General features: G+C 40.0%; 1 protein-coding gene across 2 annotated transcripts in view; it reads right to left on the bottom strand.

Annotated features, from left to right (window-relative positions):
• ZFYVE26 (zinc finger FYVE-type containing 26) overlaps positions 1-18,975 on the bottom strand; it is a 49,509-nt gene that overhangs the window by 3,019 nt on the left and 27,515 nt on the right. For both annotated transcript variants that reach the window (XM_069784171.1, XM_069784172.1), the window contains 16 exons: positions 18,701-18,947; positions 17,472-17,570; positions 15,411-15,568; positions 14,320-14,489; positions 12,972-13,000; positions 10,714-10,835; positions 10,402-10,622; positions 9,631-9,778; positions 8,323-8,532; positions 7,251-7,466; positions 4,986-5,183; positions 4,465-4,667; positions 3,475-3,616; positions 2,883-2,942; positions 1,359-1,541; positions 516-560 (listed from right to left, as the gene is read on the bottom strand). In XM_069784171.1, the coding sequence (XP_069640272.1) occupies positions 516-560; positions 1,359-1,541; positions 2,883-2,942; positions 3,475-3,616; positions 4,465-4,667; positions 4,986-5,183; positions 7,251-7,466; positions 8,323-8,532; positions 9,631-9,778; positions 10,402-10,622; positions 10,714-10,835; positions 12,972-13,000; positions 14,320-14,489; positions 15,411-15,568; positions 17,472-17,570; positions 18,701-18,947 (2,451 nt within the window). The remainder of the gene's footprint in view (positions 1-515; positions 561-1,358; positions 1,542-2,882; positions 2,943-3,474; positions 3,617-4,464; positions 4,668-4,985; positions 5,184-7,250; positions 7,467-8,322; positions 8,533-9,630; positions 9,779-10,401; positions 10,623-10,713; positions 10,836-12,971; positions 13,001-14,319; positions 14,490-15,410; positions 15,569-17,471; positions 17,571-18,700; positions 18,948-18,975) is intronic.

Here is an 18,975-nt window from a genome sequence, read left to right as displayed (position 1 = left end):
AAACAAAGTAGTTTAGGCCTCCAAGAAAAAAAAAGTACATCAGAATTGGAGAAGTTTTATCATTTAACTCTCAATCACAATAGAAATAGTATAATCCTGCAACAATATGCTGAAATGGTCACCTTGGAGGTATGGTGATCCTCATTACCTGTCTGCCATTACTAGAAACTTACATGCACCTCAGCGAAAAGCTGGGTAACAAAACCAACAAACCCACCAATGCACCCCTCTGAAATACTTTTCCTCGCACTATAACAAATGCCTAGCCCTCACTCTGAGGACTGTCAAGGAACTAATAAGGATAATATCAATTGGTACCTTCACATCACAGCTCTACAGTCACAACCACCACAGCCTTGAGGAATTCACTGTGATTTCTACAATTCAGGCAGTGGCCTTCAAAACTTTGGCTTGAGTGAGGATGACAGAGAAGATGGTGGAAGATATAGCCTGCAGACCAAGACTGGGCTGTTTAGCTCTTGCTAAAGGAGTTCCTCTACGGTAGTTTTACTTACCTTGTTTTCATCACTGTCCATATCCTGAATCAGATTATCAAGATCCTGCATCCAAAGAAGGGAAAAGATGTTCACGTTTAGAGTGACTATAGTTCGCAAACCTTTACCCCATCAGGGACCAAACCCCTGCATAGAGGAAGGGCTGCTGAGATCCCAGCTAAATGGTTACATTGTCCCAACTGCGAGTGCTGCAGATATAGAAAATAGGCAGTCCAGTGCCATGTCTGTGGGGTGTCCCTAGAGAATGCTATGAGTCCCGGAGTCCCCCATGGACATGGCTCGCGTTGCATGAAATGAATTTGTTGGTTGTCTGCACACCAGCAGGAGTCAGCCCCCATGGCCCACCCTGACCCACGGGGTGGACCGCATCCCCTAGCCTGATTAGTAGAACTTGACAGAGAGCATCTCCTTCCTTCACTGGGATGGAAAAGACACTGTGGTAGGCAAAGGGAATCTTAAAATTGTTTCCTATGGAGGCAGGAGGTTTCTCCCTCCACACATCCTCTGTGGTAGGTGGGGAAGCCTCACTGAAGGGAACACCTCCCACCCCAATCAGGAGCATTTGGCAGGATCCTGTGGAGCAAAGGTTCTCTCCCCATCATGGGTACTCATTTGGGAGGTGCAGGGTAGGAGCATGCTACAGCTACTTATCGTTTCCTCTCAGAGTAACTTGCATAAGGCAAACCACATACTCTCACCTTTAAACAATGCATGTAGTACAGAGCCAGAAGATATGAAAGACCCACTGAAGAGCAGCACAGGCACCACAGGATGGTTTCCCTGTAGTCTGTATTGTATATACCCATTTTACTTCAAAAGGGACACAATGCAGGATAGAATTACCTCAGCAGGAATGTTCTTGAACTCATTTAGACAATTTAGGATAATGTTGTCCCCATCATTTTTTGCTGCAACTCCAGACTCATTGACACACTTGAGGAGCTGCCGGATCTCGCTGTACTTCTGCTGGTTCACCAGCTGCTTGGCCACTTTGCTGTACACTTCTGTAGCCTCCAGCTGGAAGTCCTAGAGGTAGTTGGAACATCAGAGCAACACATTAAATGTTCTCAGCACGTTTTCTCACAAGGAGTCTATACAACTGAGACAATCTCTCCTAAGGACAAAATATCACACCATCCTCAAAAAAGTCAAAGCTGTTTTGGGGACCTCTGATTTTCCAGTCACCACTGCTCAGGTTTGGCTTAAGTTTTCTATAATCAGACTGGTAAAACTCAATTTTGCTCAAGAACAAGAGCACTGTTACTACCTCCTTTTCAGGGGTGGCAAATAATCAGTTTTAAGTTCTTCTGGCAAATGATCCTTCCTAGGTCCCTACCCACCTCTCCCTCACTTAGCAAGCTTCCACTATATTCCTCCAGCCACTTCACCAGCAGCCACCTTTTGTGTACCCTAAGAAACAGGAGGCAAATGACCATCATACACCTCCCATATGAAGGAAGAGACGATAAAAGCTGTAGACTGATCCTGCCATGCATAAGGCAAGAAAAGAAGAAAAAGGAAGGAAACAGAAGTGATGCTAGACAGCTGGACTCACTACTTCATTTTTACTGGGGGCTAGTGACTGCTGTTGCTGCTAAGAAGTGCTACTTTTCTAAGGCTCTCCATCTCACTACGAACAGGTGTTCTGCCTTGTACATCCTGACCTGAAAAAAGGAGCAGGGCCTGCCATATCTACAAATACTCTTTCAGTGTGCCACCTCTGTCCAGAAGTGGCCCTGCTATACCCTCTGTCCCAGACAGGAGGCAAATGCAAACTGCACTACTTGAAGCAGTATCTCTTAGCAGCTCCTAATATATGGAGGAGAAACACACAGAGAAGTTTGGAGGCTCATGAGCTATGCTGACTGATAAGCACCTCAACTTCTACCCAGACATGAGGAAGGACAGGTACCCAGAGAGAGCTTCCAGTTAATCAGCTTTGCTCTCTCAGCCAGGAGAATAGTACAGAGATAGCCCTGGCCTTATTTATTCACTGTGTCTTTGCATGGCTATCATGAACTGCAGAGAGCTACCAAATCAGAGCTCTCTACTCACATCTGTGATTGTGGTTTGCCAGAGTTAAGTCACTGAACAAGGTGCACAGCAATGGAAAAGCTGTACTTAATTCCTCTGTAGGACCCAATTAGTTTGGAAGTGTCTTACTGAAGCAGCATCTTAATTTTCTTACCAAGCTTCCTCCAAATACATGGACTTTTAAGACTTCAACTGGTGACTTTTCTCACAAGAGGTTTTTCTTTTGGGGGATTAAATGACATTTTGCAAAAAAAAGTCTTTTGCTTAAACAATCGCTGCTTGCAGGAGTTACTTTTGTAATAATAGTGCTTGTTACATCAAGTTTTTCCATACCTGAAGGACTCTAAATGCAATCCCAAAGCCCTCCTCAATGTTTTTGCCTTCCAACATGACCTGAAAGAGAGGCATAGATAAGTTTGTGGATGCACATTCCTTTTTCATACATAGAGTTGAATAATAATGCATTTCCAGATTTTGCCCAGAGCCCAAAAGACAATGCATTACTTCAACAGAAAACGGCACCACCCCAACAAGTAGAGCAAATATAGGGTCTATTGTCACACACCGATTCCCTGTGGGACATTGGACAAGTTACAGATGGAGCTGAGCTGAAGTTAAGGGTTAGAATAATAGCAGTATTTGCCTTGCTTCAAAACACAACAGGATATATAGTCATAAGGCATGTTACTATTTGTATTTAGGATGCTCTGCCTCTGAAAGTTTGAATGTTGAGGAGAGAAGCTCTAAGTTCTCATGTGTTCTCTGCTACTTTGAGGAAAAACATGCATTTTTCATAAACAGTAGGTTGCATACATGGACAAGTAACCCGCCCATGAAAAATACAAGAGGTTGCTCCAACCATCAAATGTTTCAAGTTAATGTTGATAATGAAAAATAAAGCTGTGTTTGAAATAGCAATAAGTACCTTGCAAGCAACATCCATTTTCATGTTATTGTTTCCAAAGAGTGTGGGCAAGGAGGAACCTGACATTTGACACGTTCCTGAGCTCTCACATCGATGCAGGAACTTTGTTACCTCCATCTGCAAATCAACTGTATTGATGTGCCTAGATAAAGGAAAAATTCTGGCTTTATTTTGAAATAGAAAGTGTCAATTATTATTTATGTGAACTTACTAATTTCTTCAACACATTTCAAAATAAGGTATATTTCCAAACAATAATTATTTTAGTGACTTTTGGACTTCGTCTTTTGTGTAGCCAAGTCTGCAGCAATGAGATACTTTTCAGCTGTGCACTTAACATGCATCGCAAGCTGAAGGAGAGCACTTGTTCACATTATTTCAAAAGAAGTTAGCCAAAGAATCTGGATCCCAAATATCTGGCTCCCTCTTTTCCACCTCATCACACACACTCCTCCCCACCTTTAAATTAGAGTCCAGACTAAGAAAAAGAAAGAAAAAAGCCCCTAAGAAAAAGAAAGAAAAAAGCCCCTAAGAAAACCAAGATATAAAAGCCCAAGTAAAAGAGAGATCTGGCTAAATTTACACTTCACATTTTGAATACAGGGATTCAGTTATGTCTGGCACCTATAACTTGTACATAGTTGAATGTTGTGAGTTAGCCCTGGTAAGAAGCTAAGCACCACAAAGCTGCTTGCTTTGCGGAGAGGAATGGAAGAGCAGAAGCACGAAAACTTGTGGTTGATACATAGCTGTCTATGCACTATAGGGTTTGTTTTTTAAATTAAAGGAAAGTAGATGATACATAGACTGATATTTTTAGTAGAAACATTTGCTCATCTCCTGGGTTGGGAGCTACTGTGTGTTAGCTACAGCCAACTTAAACACAACCACTGGGGGGGGGGGGGGGGGGGAAGAAAAGAAAATAAAAGAAAAGAAGACAACAGCCTGAATTTCCCCTTTCCTGTAACTTAGGTTCATGTTTGTAGATACCTTGACACATCTGTAGCAGACATTTTCTTCCGGAAAGTGAATGCCATTTTTTTCCTTCCTGAACTTCTTGAGACCTCCTGCAGATAGACTTTGAGATGGTCCTTGATCTTTAGAAGCCATGTCTGTTTGCCTCCCAGTTCAGTGTAAGACTTTGCTCCATGAGTGAAAAATCTAATGCAGGTCATGGCAGCACGAACGTGATCCTAGAAGAAATATACTGAACACTAAGATGAACCAAAGTACACCACCTTCACTAACTGCTGTCTGTACTAAAGTGCTCACACAAAGCAGGCAATGCTCTGTTTTCTTCAAAACAATAGTTAAGCTACTGCAATGTGCCAGATCCATGACAAACGCACAGCAGGTCAGCTTCAGTCAGGCTCACACCTTCCTCTCTGTTTTTTAGGATTGGAATGTAGCAAAAATATAGTTGTCCATCATGCAGATTTACACCAATGTAAATAATCAAAAGTCAGTATTCGACATTTCACTGAAAGAGATGGCACTGACCCTCATCTTACCTTCATGAACTGTTGCAGCTCATACAGAATATGGTAGTAGTTCTTTCTCTGCAAGTATTTGCAGGCTGCAATCAAGTAGGCTCCCCAGCTCTCCAGTCCTGGATCAATGGTTTCCAGCAAGTTCTCCAACATGTGCAGTTTTCCACTTTCATAACTTGGAATGAAGATCCCTTCAATGAACACTTCCGATGGGGATTCCTACACAAACATCAGAGAGGTTGCTTGAAGCAAAGCCACAGCAGCTTGTTGATTTTCTTCATACAACATAAAGGAGTATTAAGTGACAGAGATCATAAAATGAATAAATAATTTAGGTTGGGAGGGATCTCTGGAGGTCATTTGGTTCAAACCCCCAATCAAAGAATGGCTTCCAAGTTAGGTCACGCTGCTCTGGGCCTGTCCAGTGAAGTTCTGAGCATAACAAAGTAGGGCAATTAAACTGCCTCTCTGGGGCCCAGTTACTAAGTCTAAATATCCCCACTGCAAAAAAACTTTTCCTTATATCCGGTTGGAATTTCCCTTGCTCCAAATTGTGTCCACTATCTCTTATCCTTTTACTGTGCACATGTGAGATAAGCCTGGCTCTATCTTCCCTACAATCACCCACTTGGTAGCTGAAAACAGCACACAGATCTCCTTTTGCCTTCTTCAAGCTGGAAAAACCTAGCTCGATCACTCTCCTCATATATCATGCGCTTCAGGCCCCTAGCCACTTTGGTGGCCTTCCATTAGACTTGCTCCACTTTGACAATGTCTGTTTTGTACTAGGGAACCCAAAACTGGGCACAGTAGTTCAGATGAAACCTCACAAGTAGTGAGCTGAGGGGGATATTTACTTCCCTTGACCTGATTATGGTCTCACAAATGCAATCTCACATATTAATGTTACTATGGAAAGAAGCATGTGTGACAACATGGCCTGCACAAACGTTTTAAAGACATGATATGGATTTTTTTTTTTTTTTAAATCTCAGAGTAAGATACAAGCTACAAAGCCTGTACACATAAAATGTTTCCAACCAACCAACTACAAAATGTTTCATCAGAAGCCTAGTACCTTACAGCTTTAAGGTAACAAACCTTCTTCTCTCGTTTGCATAATTACTACTAGTCTCCTTGTCCAAAACTTCCACATCAAATTGTATGTCTAAAGTATTTTCAAAGCCTGCTACTTAACAAGTGAAATTATTTCACCAATGTTGCAAAAATATGCAACTTTAAAGGCAAATTTAAACCAATATGAAGGACGTATTTGAAAAGGAAATTTGATATGTAGGTAAGTATATGAGCTTAGAATGACTGATGATACAATGAGAAAGCAGGGCTGATAAGACAACTTAATTTTCTGTTAATAAAGCTCGTAAGCAGACTGAAGATAATGGAATTTGATGTTTCAAGTTGTACTTTCTCAATAAGAATTATTTCTAATAACAATAATACAAAAAAATCAGTAAATCAAACACAAGCACAGAAACTTAAAAAAGCAAAAACCACCCCAAACCCCACACACTTAGCAGCTTTCAGGCTGGTGAGATGCAATGAATTCACATCTCCTCCACATCTCCCAAGAAGCACCCTTAATGAATTAGTGAGAACCTTACTGGAATAATTTCTAGGTTTAATTGTAATTTAGCACCAACAGAACTGTCTTCTCCAGACATTCTTAAGCCCTCCTATATTATGCAGTTTTCCTAAGGGAGAACTGGAAACCACGTTTTGGCTTCCCTAGACTTCTGTCTTCTGGGACATGATCCTGTATTCCCTTGTACTCCTAACAGTTACAGAAGTGCAAATGAGAATGTCCAATTCAGCAAACAATACCAAGAGGCAGAGCTACTGTGATAGAGAGTAAAGTCTAGTGTTATCAGCACACTGGAATTCAAAATCTTCCTTCTCTCTTCCGAACTGTATGAGAATTAGTCCCAAGTTTTCAGCTTTGTAGAAAAAAGATAAAAGTGCTGTTGATGCAGGACCTCTATCAAAAAAACACCAAAACATTTTCTCCTCTCTAGAAGCCACTGTTTCAACACAATGGGAAAGAGAGATTAAACACAAGATATAAAGATCAAAGTTATTTTTTCATGTCCCTGAATTTTGTCAGTCACGGGATAGTTCGTATAACAACATTTAGGACCTCAGAAAACTCCTGTGCAGAAAAACACCCAGAATGCTGCATGATGCTCATTACCATCTTAGACTACCCTTGAAGCCCTCTTAGCTACTTTTCAAATTTCAATTTAGGTGGTGGCAAATTAGATTACTCACCTTATTTAGCAAGTGAAGCAGTGCTTCTCTCATACAGTCATGCCTCATGTAAAAGCTTATTATTGCCAGATTAGTGCCGTAACTATGTAAATAGAACAAGCACTCTTGATAGTAGCTGTTGTGCTGAATTTTCCCCTCACACATCATCTCCAGAGACAGACTTCTTGTTCTCAGTGTTGCTTCAAGTTCCCTTAACGTGGCAAAGTAATCATCATCCTGCCGTGAAAGCAGAGAATCAATGACAGGTGATGAGTAAGAAGAAAACTTTCTTTTCAGTTAGATCTTGTCACTCAGCCCTGAAGCATTTCTGTTATTGTTGTTTTTAAAATAGCTATCACTTTAGAGGGGTAAGAATCCAGTAATGCTTTTTATAAACACTAGATTGGAACCCTGCTATCAACAGAGGTGCTGAACGCTGCTGTAGCTAGCATGGCTGTTTCCAGGGACAGACAGAAGGCTTATTTAAACACAATTCCACTGTCAACAGCTACTTCAATAGCCTAGTTCAAACAAGCTTTTTTATTCTCCTAAAATACATATGACTAAGAGGTCTTTCAACATTATGATTCTGCAGTTACTTAGTATTAAAAGTCATTTTTTGGTACCTAATCAGAACTTCCAGAGCTAATCCCAAACCATGTAATAGTGCTTTTTGACAAGGAAAGAAGAGTGGGACAGCATTTGTAAATCCTCCTTTGAATTCCTGCAAAGTTATCAGTTTCAGTCAAAAAAATGGCATTACTGCAGCACCACAACATATTGTTGGGATTGAGTTTATTTTCTTCATACTGTAGTAATAACATGTTAACCAGTACAGCTTTCCCCTCCACTAAGTACGTCCCCAGATACTATGAAATCCTATTGTCTGATTCTCAGCCACCAACTCACTGTGATGAAACAGCTAACAAGTTTCCCAACAATATTCAGTTTGCAATATGCAATCATGACAAAAGAAGGAAAAAACCCCCTAACAACTGATATTCCAACATGTGTTGCCATAAGATGTGTATTAAAACATCATTACTTGGGTTTGTTATAGCCCTTCAGAGCAGACAGAAGAAAAGACCCTTACCGCAATGAGTATGGGCTTCACTGTGGACTCCAGGTACTGTATCACATCCTGGACTAGCCTTGAACCATGGTTCAGCTGGTTTAGATCCATAGGTGGCTTTAAACAGCGGTTAAATTTCTCTCTTGCTGAACTTAAGTTTCCAGCTTTAAGGCAAGCCATGCCCCAGGCATGCCATGCTCCACCTGGGTCCAACCCAGATTTTGTAGAAACCTAAATTCAAAATAATTCGTTAATATTGCAACACAGTCCCAGTATAGAAAACAGGAAAACTGACTTACCACACAGTCTGAGATTGTGACCTTTCACTTCCTAGAGCACATTTCCCATTAAAACCAAAACGAAACCTAAAAAATTCAGTGCTGATTATTTCCATATTACTGGCACAAAGTGCCAACTACCAAAACACCCACGATCTCCAAACATGGAAGTATTTTTTATTGTACAAGTTTAAGCAACTATCTTTCTGGGAAATTTCAGTTCAGCAGTTTTAAAATTCAGGACATTTTCACATCTGCTTTTCTAAAGCAGATGATTTTTACAGAGCAGAATTCATCAGGTTTGTGGTTTCAAAAAAAGCAACAGAAGATGCTTCACAAACCATCAGGATATTTTTTATTTCACAGAACTTTGCTGATCAAATTTATTCCTGATTTTCTTTAGTACACCAGCTGCCTTTAAACATGAACCATTTTTATTCAAATAGGTCATCTATTCCTGCTGTTTATTACCCCTTAAAAATCCTAATCCTGTTTGTAGTATCATAATCCTGTTCTTAAACTGCAATGCAATAAAACAGAGGCTTATGAAATTCTGGGAGCACAAGAAAGACAGATGATAAACCACACCAGATGAACTCTGATAGATGTATTTGCCACCATTGCTGATATCCAAGTAAACGCTTGGGAAAGGTGTCTTACTAACGTCTGCTGTGGGATTACAGACAAATGAAATCAAACATACAAGCTTCAGATAAAGTCCTGCCACAAAGGATGTCTCAGCCCTTCTACTGGATGCAAGATTCCTCCATTTAATGACTTTCTTGCAGTTAAGTCTATTCCAATTTTAATTGTACCGGGAAACAAGGCCCCTACCCTTCCCTTCAGCAGCCTGCTCCACAGCAGGACTATCCCTTCTCTGAAATTTTTTCCAGTGTTCAGAAAATTATTTCTTCCCTGCTGAAAAATTTAATCCCAGTCTGTAACTGTTTAAATAAATTTCACACATCACATCCATCTGAACTCAGGAGGGAGAAAAGCAAAAGCCACTACAGAAGCATTATTAACACTGACATCCCTCCATTGTCATTACCTCTATAGCTAGCTGATAGTACTCTGCTTCCAGAAGCCGATTTCTTAGTCTTGTTACTGCTGCAGGGAGAAGAATCTGATCCAAAGATGGTATTGGACGGTAAGCAGCAGCAACCAAGATATTTAACACATCCACTTTGCTGATGTAGCTAGGAGAAAACAAAGAGGTTAAACAAATACACACACTTTCACTATTATCATAAAGAACTTTATGTCAAAGACAACTCTTAGAACAGTGGTTCCTAATCAACAGTATACCAGGTTTCTCTATCCATCATACTATCCTATCCAGACTATTTTTTATTGGGGTTTTTGCCACACTCAGTAGAACACTGGCAGACGCTGATTGCAGACACCAGCTACATGTTACCAAATCAAACTAGTACATGTGAAATTCATGTATTACACCTGCCACCCCAAGCTCTGTAGGAGAAAACTTCAGAAAGTGTAAAATGCCATTCTCAGGAAATGCAGGTTTGAAATTCTATATTGAAATATAGATTGAAAGCCAATACACAATATCAAAGTAAAATATTTACCCCAGTCTTTGTGAATTATTTCTCCCTACTCTGAGAATTTTCTCAGTAATTATCATGTAGTCATACTACTCGAATTTCTACTATTTGAATTCTTACATTATGAGCTTCTCTTCTTATTTAAAATGTCCACAGTACAATCACAAAACAACCCTCCCACCCTTCACACCCCAGTAAGAAAGGATAATGGTCTCAACAATACCTCAATATATCCTAGTGAACATCTGACTAATCACCTGTCACAGAGAGCTAGATCCTGGCTCCTTCCAGCTTTTACAAACATCATTTTGGCACTGAAGAGCAATTGTTTCATGATGTCCATGAGGAGACCAGCATCCACCTCAGGATTAGCAAGCCCTTGGGACAACTTGCAGCAGTGCTCTATCAGTTGGTGGCCACACACTATGCTGTCACTGTGCAGACTAAGGATGGCAATACACAAGGAAGAGCTGGGAGCCTGACAATTCGAGGAAAGAGAGACAAACATGGCTATTGAGATAGTTCTCCAGGGAACTGATTATATTGGACTCTCTTTCTCCAGACCTCACCTGTTCATAATAAAATTCACTGCGTACAATTTCATTCTCCTCTTCGTTCAGGGAAAAAATCCATTCAAGCTCAGTCGCCTTGGGTATTCGCACCACTGTGGAATATTCATGATTAGAAGTTTCTGCAGCCAAAAAGAAAACACCAGGTAGAATCACTGTACAAGAAGCAATCAAGCTGGCTAAGGACACATAATGCAGAGCATTCCTATACTCTCATAAAACAGTTATCTGTAATCCTCTCATTGTGCCACTTCCTGCCAGTATCACATGTCCAGCACACAGATTACAGTAACATTTCCATTCCTCAGCAGGCTGCCAAATTGTACCTAAACTTACTCTCACTGTTACCAACACCCTGTCACCAAAAACTGGCTCCAGTGACATGTCTTCAAATGATTATCCAACTCTTATCCTACTGGACATCAAGCACAGCAACCTCCCCTCTTTAGCCTTCCCTCAGCTAAGTTATTAAATATTTCTGAGCAGGAGGGAAGTGGAAACACGACAGCTGTGGGTTACAGCTAAAAAGGGAAACTGAAGAACAAGTTGTAAAATAAAGCATAAATTGACTTAACTGCCTGTATCTTCTTTTTAGAATTTGTTATTTGAACATATAGCCCAGCAGCTTGAGGACAAAAGACTGTGAGAAGATGAGCTAACTCCTTACATTTTCATATAAACTAGTACTGCAGAAAATTGGGTATTTGATCAAATGATTCAAGAAATTTCATTTCTGTGAAGTCTTTTTCTTTCCTCCAGATTAAGGAAAATTCTGTTTTGAAATTAGTAACCCAGAATAGTTACAGATCAAATACTGTCTGTCATCTGAGTGCAGCTGAGAGTGCACAAGCCCTCTGATGCTCAAACTTGTGATTGTGGTTCCTGGCAGAAAAACAATGGCCAATCTCACAATGCTAAGAAATGGAGAACAATGCTAATTTACTACTCTTTGCCCTGATCAACTTCCTCTTCTCCCTCGAAAAACTTAAAAAGTCTCAAAAATCACTGCTCTACATTTCACAGAAGGACTGTTAAGAGTGTTGAGTAACTAAAACTGTAGGGTGAATAAAAGAAAAAAAGAAAAAAAAAAGAGAAAAACACTATTTCTAAATTGAACTGGAAACTGGAATAATTACAATAAACCAGGCTTGAAAATATTTGATATATGATAAGCCTTCTTCACAGTCTCATCAGATAAGTTAGAAAAGCAGAATAAAACACTTTCCCTCTTAAATCTGAGGATTTCCGTACTGTTCTTATTCACTCCTACTGAATTAATCGTAAGGGCCCAGTGCTGTGTAGCAATGATGCAGGCAAAGAGAAAGATCTAACCAGAAGCAGCAGCTCAGAAACTGCATTTCAGCTGTTTCAGTCTTGTAACAAAGGCAGCAGTAAGTAAAGCAAACTTCTGTCAACAGCAAAAAAAACCCCCTCAAATAGCCCATCATACTTAAAAAGGCGACAAGTAAGGAAAAATATTTTAATTTGTTTTGTAGCACAAATGCAAATTTAGCACCATGTTTCACATTACTGCTATAAACACTTAAAATAACTATGTTTTGGTCTGCCACAATTTCACGTCAGTGTAGGAAAATTTTGCAGAATCACCTCAAACACCAGACTAAGCAACAAACAGTAAATATCTTCTGAGGAAAAATGGCAGGTAAAAAGAAAAAGTCAACTAAATTTTGTTATTATTCCTGAAGTGTTATATTAGATGTGGAAACTGAGGCACCGAAGAGAAATTACTAGTCCATATTCACACAACCAGCAAAGGAGATGGAACTCAGGACACAACCAGAGGGGCCTCATCCTGTGCTACCCCCAGCCAGCATGGGGTATCAAACACCACAGCACACTGCAGTGGTATTCAGAGTTGTACCATCATGGTTTGTAAAAAGAGGATCACTCAGCACAGGTGTGTAATGGGCTAATTAATTCCTACTCATACCACAGCCTCTCACTGTTTCTGGTATGCAAGGTGCATTCTCTAACTGTTGTTTTTCAGTTCCTTCCTTTAATCCCCATCCAGCATGTTCAAAATTGGCCAAGACATCTCTCCTAAATCTCAATTTCCATTCACAGAAGTTTGGAATGCTCAATTTCAGCCTGCAAACGCAAAAACCATCAGTGATATTTTGTAATTCAAGTTTTGATCACCCTTCAGCTGCAACTAGATGTATCAGCTCCCTATCTCTAACTCTGCTGCTAATCAGGCACTTTAAAAAATTGAACTTTAACATTACTCCATTCCTTACCTTCCACTTGGTCCGGATCTTCTTTTCTGCTGTAATAAAGTAACAGAAAGAAACATCATGCCTACTCCAGCACACTGGGGAAAACATAGTTTTAAAAGAGAGATCAATACGGCTAGCCATTTCAGAACACTGTCTTGTAAAAATCTAACATCTCTCCCTCCCTGCCCTCTCTGACCCATTGCCCTGCCCCTGCCCCCTACTGTCTGGAAATCTAAGATCCTGCCTCTGCACTGTTGTATTTCAACTACACTAAGTAATCAGTTCTTATAACCTTCTGTAGGAATAGTACTGTTGCACACATCATGAAGCAGACACTGAGAACAAGAAGAACTGCCAGTATCAGAACATGTCAGAGCTAAAATGAAGTTTTTGGCATCCAGGTCTCCATCCTTAAGATTTAGTTGGTTTTGATATACAAATTGGGCGAGTATAAAAAAACCCAGGCACTTAAGCAATTAGACCATGACAGGTGGCATTCAAGCTCACTGCTAGCCTCTGATGACCTGATCTGGCAGTATAAGCAACCATTCTGACACAAATTGGTTTAGCTAGAGGTGACTGCTTGTTTTTTCAGAGGTTCCTTTTCATATCTGCACAGTATTCATCTTTTCCTAGCAAGCCTAGGATACTGCCATAGTGGATACTGCTACCTGCAGGCTTGCAAGGAAAAGAGGAAATGCAGCTGAAAGTGCAGCTGAAAAGAGTGAGTTTTACTCTCTGTGACCTTGATGGCAGTATCAGCTATGGCAGTATAAGCAGGCTTAACAGGGTCACAGAGAGTAAAACCAGCTGGCCTAACTTACACACAACAAATTTCAGTCCAATTCTCAGCTTAAAGCAACCACATCATGAAAATCTGTCATCACAGCTGTCCCTTTTATTAAGGGCAGTTTCAAAGCCTATCTAATCATGAACTTGCTTTTGAATCCCCAAGGGTTCAAGGAGTTGTAATCAAGGGATTGTGGAATAACATTAAAATACCGATATGTTCAGCAGAGCTAGTCAACATGTAATGTTAATCCAGGAGCGAAGTAAACTGCAAGAAACTTTGTCACACTGTAGTAGTTTCTGCATCAAAGCATTCAGTTCTTAGGTTTAATGATCAATTGATGCTTATAGAATTAAAGATTTTGTTGCCCAGCTCTCCAGTGTTCTTTCTAATCTGAAAAGTAAACTGAGGCATAAGGAACATTGCCATATCTACCAAACCTGAAAATCCCAACAGTTGGAGACCAAAAAGCTGATGTTATTATATTATCCACATAAACCCAAATGTTTATTTCTCTCTTGTTCCATTCACACATTCTGCTTTGTACATGAAATTGAGAACTAGAACGGAAGGACTTACATGCTTGTGTCTTGTACCAAGTCAGGCATATGTTCTCTGTTGTAGTAGCCATAGCACTGATCGCATACACGAGACAGATTTTCTCTGTAAGCTTCTACTGCCATTTTCTTGGTGGAGCAAGAGCTGCACACCAGCCTGCCACAGCGCCTGCAGTGATGGCGCCTGTTAAACTATGCAAAAGAGGTCATGGATGAGCGACAGAAAGAATTTATTGAAGTCCCCTCCTATATATGCCTCCATTCATGAGTAAACTTACTCCATTTGAAGAGAGGAAACACCATGCATGATAAGGCTTTTCAGGACTACACAATGATTGATTCTCACTGTTACAATCCCTTTCTGGAGAGGGCATGGCAAAGAAAAAAAACCAACCCAAAACCCAGAGGTAGGTACTTAAAACATGTTTGCTGCAGTCTTGGGCTTTCCACTATTTAAATTGTCCCAATGTTGACCACAGCACTAATTAGACCATCTCTTGGAAAAGTTAGAAGCTATATACTGCCTTTCTGACACCATCTTAGTAATTTTCAAATTCAAAAGCAACAGATACTTTGAGAAAACAGTACTGTTTCTAAGCAACAGAAGATAACAGACTGCCAGAACACCTGCAAAACTCAAAATTAATATTCTCCCTTAGAGCGCCAATACAGTTGTTAAGTACTCTATGAAACAACAGATTTTAGAAAAGCAACAGCAAAGATTACATTTTCTATATGGGTAATCTGAATTATAGGATGCTCATGTTAGTTCTTGCCAGCACAGTCAGTTAGACAGCCTTTTGAAATATTAATACTGCTATTATCACACATTTTTGAGATCTCATAGTTGTCTCCTCTCTGATGCTCAGATTTCCTCTTTAGGCTCTATCACTTCACAGGACTCTGCAAGGAGCTAACTGCTGCCAGTCTCCTCAACTACACTAAATAGAAACTAATGGTTAAATATCAAGGGACTGGCAATCTTGTCAGGCCTACACTGATGCAGACAAACTTGCTAAAGTAGCTAGTGTCTCTTAGGAAACAGACTATGAGCAAGCGTTCATGTTAAGGTCACAGTTCTAGGAATGTGTGTACTTTGGTTTTGCTCCTTACCATAGTAAAGCGTTCAGTTTTGCAAACCATACATATCATTTCAGTGTCATCAGGTATCCATTGCTGCTTTGGTGGCGGCTTCTCAGGAGGCACAAATTCTTGAGGAAACAAATTCTGCTGCAGACTTCTGTCTCTGGGACTTGCAGATATGGTAACACCTTAAAAAAAAGCCAGGCCAAGAAAAACATGGAATGGGATTTAAGCTGTTTAATGGAGTCTTGAATACCAGAAAACACTACAGACTTACTGAGGCTATAAGATCTTTCTAGCTCACAAGACGACTACCATTATCCTTCAATCAGGCATGGCAGAATAACATTGTGAAAAGAATATATATGCTTTAAGCTAAAATTGTAAGATTGTAAACTTACAGTATTTCGATACTGGTAAGCAAGAGTACATACTTATTCATAGACATTTACCATAACAATTAGAGAAGTATAAGACAACTTGTCAACATCTGTTCTTGTATCATAAGCAGAGACTTAGAGGAGGAGGAAAAAATAGTACCACGGTATATGGATACCAAAAAGCGATATAGCGTAAAATATAATCTCAAGTATACCCAGTGTTGACATTCCTGAAGACCAAGACTTTTCTTTGTTATCTTAGGTGAGGTGTGGTATGGCTAGCAACAGCATATCCCTCCCTGTTCTGGTCCCCTTTACAATCTACTGTGGGAAAACCAGTTCAAAGAGGCAGCAGTTTAAGTCTTTGGCCTTCGGGATCTTTGACCTTGCCAATGAAATACTCATTGAATCAAGTTTACAGTATTAGATAGGCTTGTAGTTTATATGATGTGAGCCAGTTACACTACAGGCTAATTAAAAAGTTCAACATGTCATTGCAGCCCTGCAAGCCACTTTCTGTGTACCTGAATACTACACTAAAAAAGAAGAAATCTCCACTCCAATAAAGCTAACTCATGCTCATCCAAGTAGATACTGGATTGCAGAAGAACATTAGAGGGCAATGCATTCAAGTTTTGTAACAACATACAGATATTAAGTTGACCATTATGAGAAAAACTGAAGAGCTACACAGCCCAATCCAAGACACTGCTGTCACTTCATGTAGGCAGAGCAAGAAGAGTCGTCAGTTCAGGATACAGAACCAGGGAACAGTTCAGACACCCTAAATTGTAGATCAGGATATCACTGTGCAACTCTACTTCAGGCCCATCACTTGCTGAGAATCACCAGCCTTGGAGGTTTGAGGATATCCTTTGCTAGTCATTCCCTGAGAGCACAGACCATGCATCTCTCAATATATGTCCTCTGAAGAGTGCATCTCTTGCATTAGATGCTGAATGGAACCTATAGAAGGATTTGTGGTTTTTTTTTAAGCTACAAATATTTTTCCGTTGTTTCAGCTTAAATTATTTTGTTTACATTTATTTGTGTTTGAGGACTATAAGTGGAGCCGCTCAGACAGTACAAGGTGTGCTATTTCCCTCAGGTCAAAAGAGGGATCCTAGAAAAAAAGTAAATTCAAGGACCAAAAGAATGACAAAAAAATACAACATGAATGAGATTTCTACTGTAAAGCCAAAGTTAAGATCCAGAAGAAAAAAAATTACTGACCAAAGAATAGGAAGACAAGGAGAAGTCCCACAATGATGGGCTTCCAGACAAGCTCTGCCTATATACCCAAAGAGAGAGTACAGAAGTCAAGACACAGAAGGATTAACCTGCAGCACCATTAATCCACTAGCACCCTAGCTGTGGCAAAGAGGTAATTTTTTTTTTCTCCTGCAGATGTAGTCCTGTTTCCTATGGTCTGTTCAGGCTTGTTTTTTTCTGTAAGGTCTGGAATGGAAAGGTTTTGTGCTGATTTTTCAGATATTTTGTAGACACCTACCAAAAGTCAAAACAAAGCCATATACTTCTTGTTCCCCTTTAAGTTCTCTTTTAATTTGGCCCAAAGCACCCAGCTGTAGAGACGTACTAATCTGCATTAAATGCAACCCAAGTTACTATTAAGTGGTGGGACACACATACATAGGGGATAAAACAAATAAGAACAGGTTGAAAGAAAATGGCACCAAGGTCTTAGCCTTACCAGTAAAGCTGACAGGAGATAGTTCTGATGATCCCGATTTAGACAGTGCTTCACATTCCAATGCCTGATTGAGACTTTCTTGGATACGTATCAGAGAATCTAGGACAAAAGGAAGAAAAAAAAATAAAAATCAGAGAACAATACCGGCCATACAACCACCTGTTTTTATGAAGATTACAGGAATCCATTCACAGCAGTATGTAAGAATGTCAGCACAAAACGGAACTAGCTATCTAATTACAAATTACTATGTTTTCATGAAAATTACCCCACAACAATTTACGCAAAACTATATAAAATTCAATGACCTAAAACACAGAGAAAGGGATCCTTATCAAAGCAATGGACTGCTGATAGCCAGAGGAATAATACAGCAGAAAATAAGTATCAGATGTGAAAACAATTAGTTGACACAAGATGTTCATGGCAAATACTAAATGCTTCATATCGCAGTGGAAGGAACATACTCACAAAGTTATAGGTCATTTGGCAGGAAAAGATAGGTGAGTCTGATGTTTTTATGTTAGCAAGAGCTGCATCTTTAAATCATGAAATGAAGTCAACATTTGGAAACTTGCATAAAGCAAGTTGGTACCATATATGTAGGTATAAATTGATACAGATAGGTACACATGCCACGTGCTTTTAAAAGAACGAAACAAAAGCACTGGACTTGATCTGCAGCACCCTCTGGTGTTGAGTTCTAAAACCCTGAGAGGAGCGAGCCAGATGCAGGAGATTCGGAGGCGACATGGATGAGAAGGGATTGGCAAACCAGAAAGAAGAACCATGCTGAGAATGTTAAATAGAACTACAAGTTTGAAAGTCTTTTATATGAAAAAAGGAACAGGACTCTGGTAGGAGGAAAAACTATGGAAGATTAAATCCCCATTCTATTTGGGGGAAGATGCAGCTGGCTGCAGGTTTTAGAACTGCTTAAGTCGTCAGTGACTTTGCGTTAAACAAGAATGAAAGAAAATTGAACAATGTCATATAAGAAAAGAGACCCCAAAAAGAAGCAACAGAGGAAAGTCTGAGAAACTTTTGAAGCTGTTGGTCCTTGAGAACATCTGTTTACAAGAAAGGCAAAGACTTTAAGAACATGTCCTAGACTACAGGGAGACTGGAGCCACAAATCTAAAAATGTTGCGGCACTATTGGTGAAATGATTCTGGGGGAAACTGGCCCTTCTTTCCCAAGTGAAAAACAGCACTCTCATGGACAGTCACCTGATCTCTTTTCTTTTAATGCAAAAGGGAAGTTGAGAGCTTTTTCTGCATACTTGGAGAGCAAATTGTCAACGTCTTCTATAGTAAAACCAATTTCCTGTCCAGCTAAGAGCTGGTGCAGTGTCTGCACAGCAACAGCTACCCAGTCCACCTTCATATTCATGAGAAGCTGCTCCAGCATGAGCAGTGGCCTGGAGGAGAGGTGGAAGTAGTTAACACGGGAGAACTCAGGAAGAGTCAGCAGCACCTGAGACAAGGAAAAAAGCACATGTTAA

The sequence above is a fragment of the Haliaeetus albicilla genome, chromosome 5 (assembly GCF_947461875.1).
Source record: "Haliaeetus albicilla chromosome 5, bHalAlb1.1, whole genome shotgun sequence".
In the NCBI taxonomy this organism is placed as follows: Eukaryota; Metazoa; Chordata; class Aves; order Accipitriformes; family Accipitridae; genus Haliaeetus; species Haliaeetus albicilla.
Note: the sequence above shows the minus strand (reverse complement) of the source record. Positions and strands in the feature narration are given on the sequence as shown.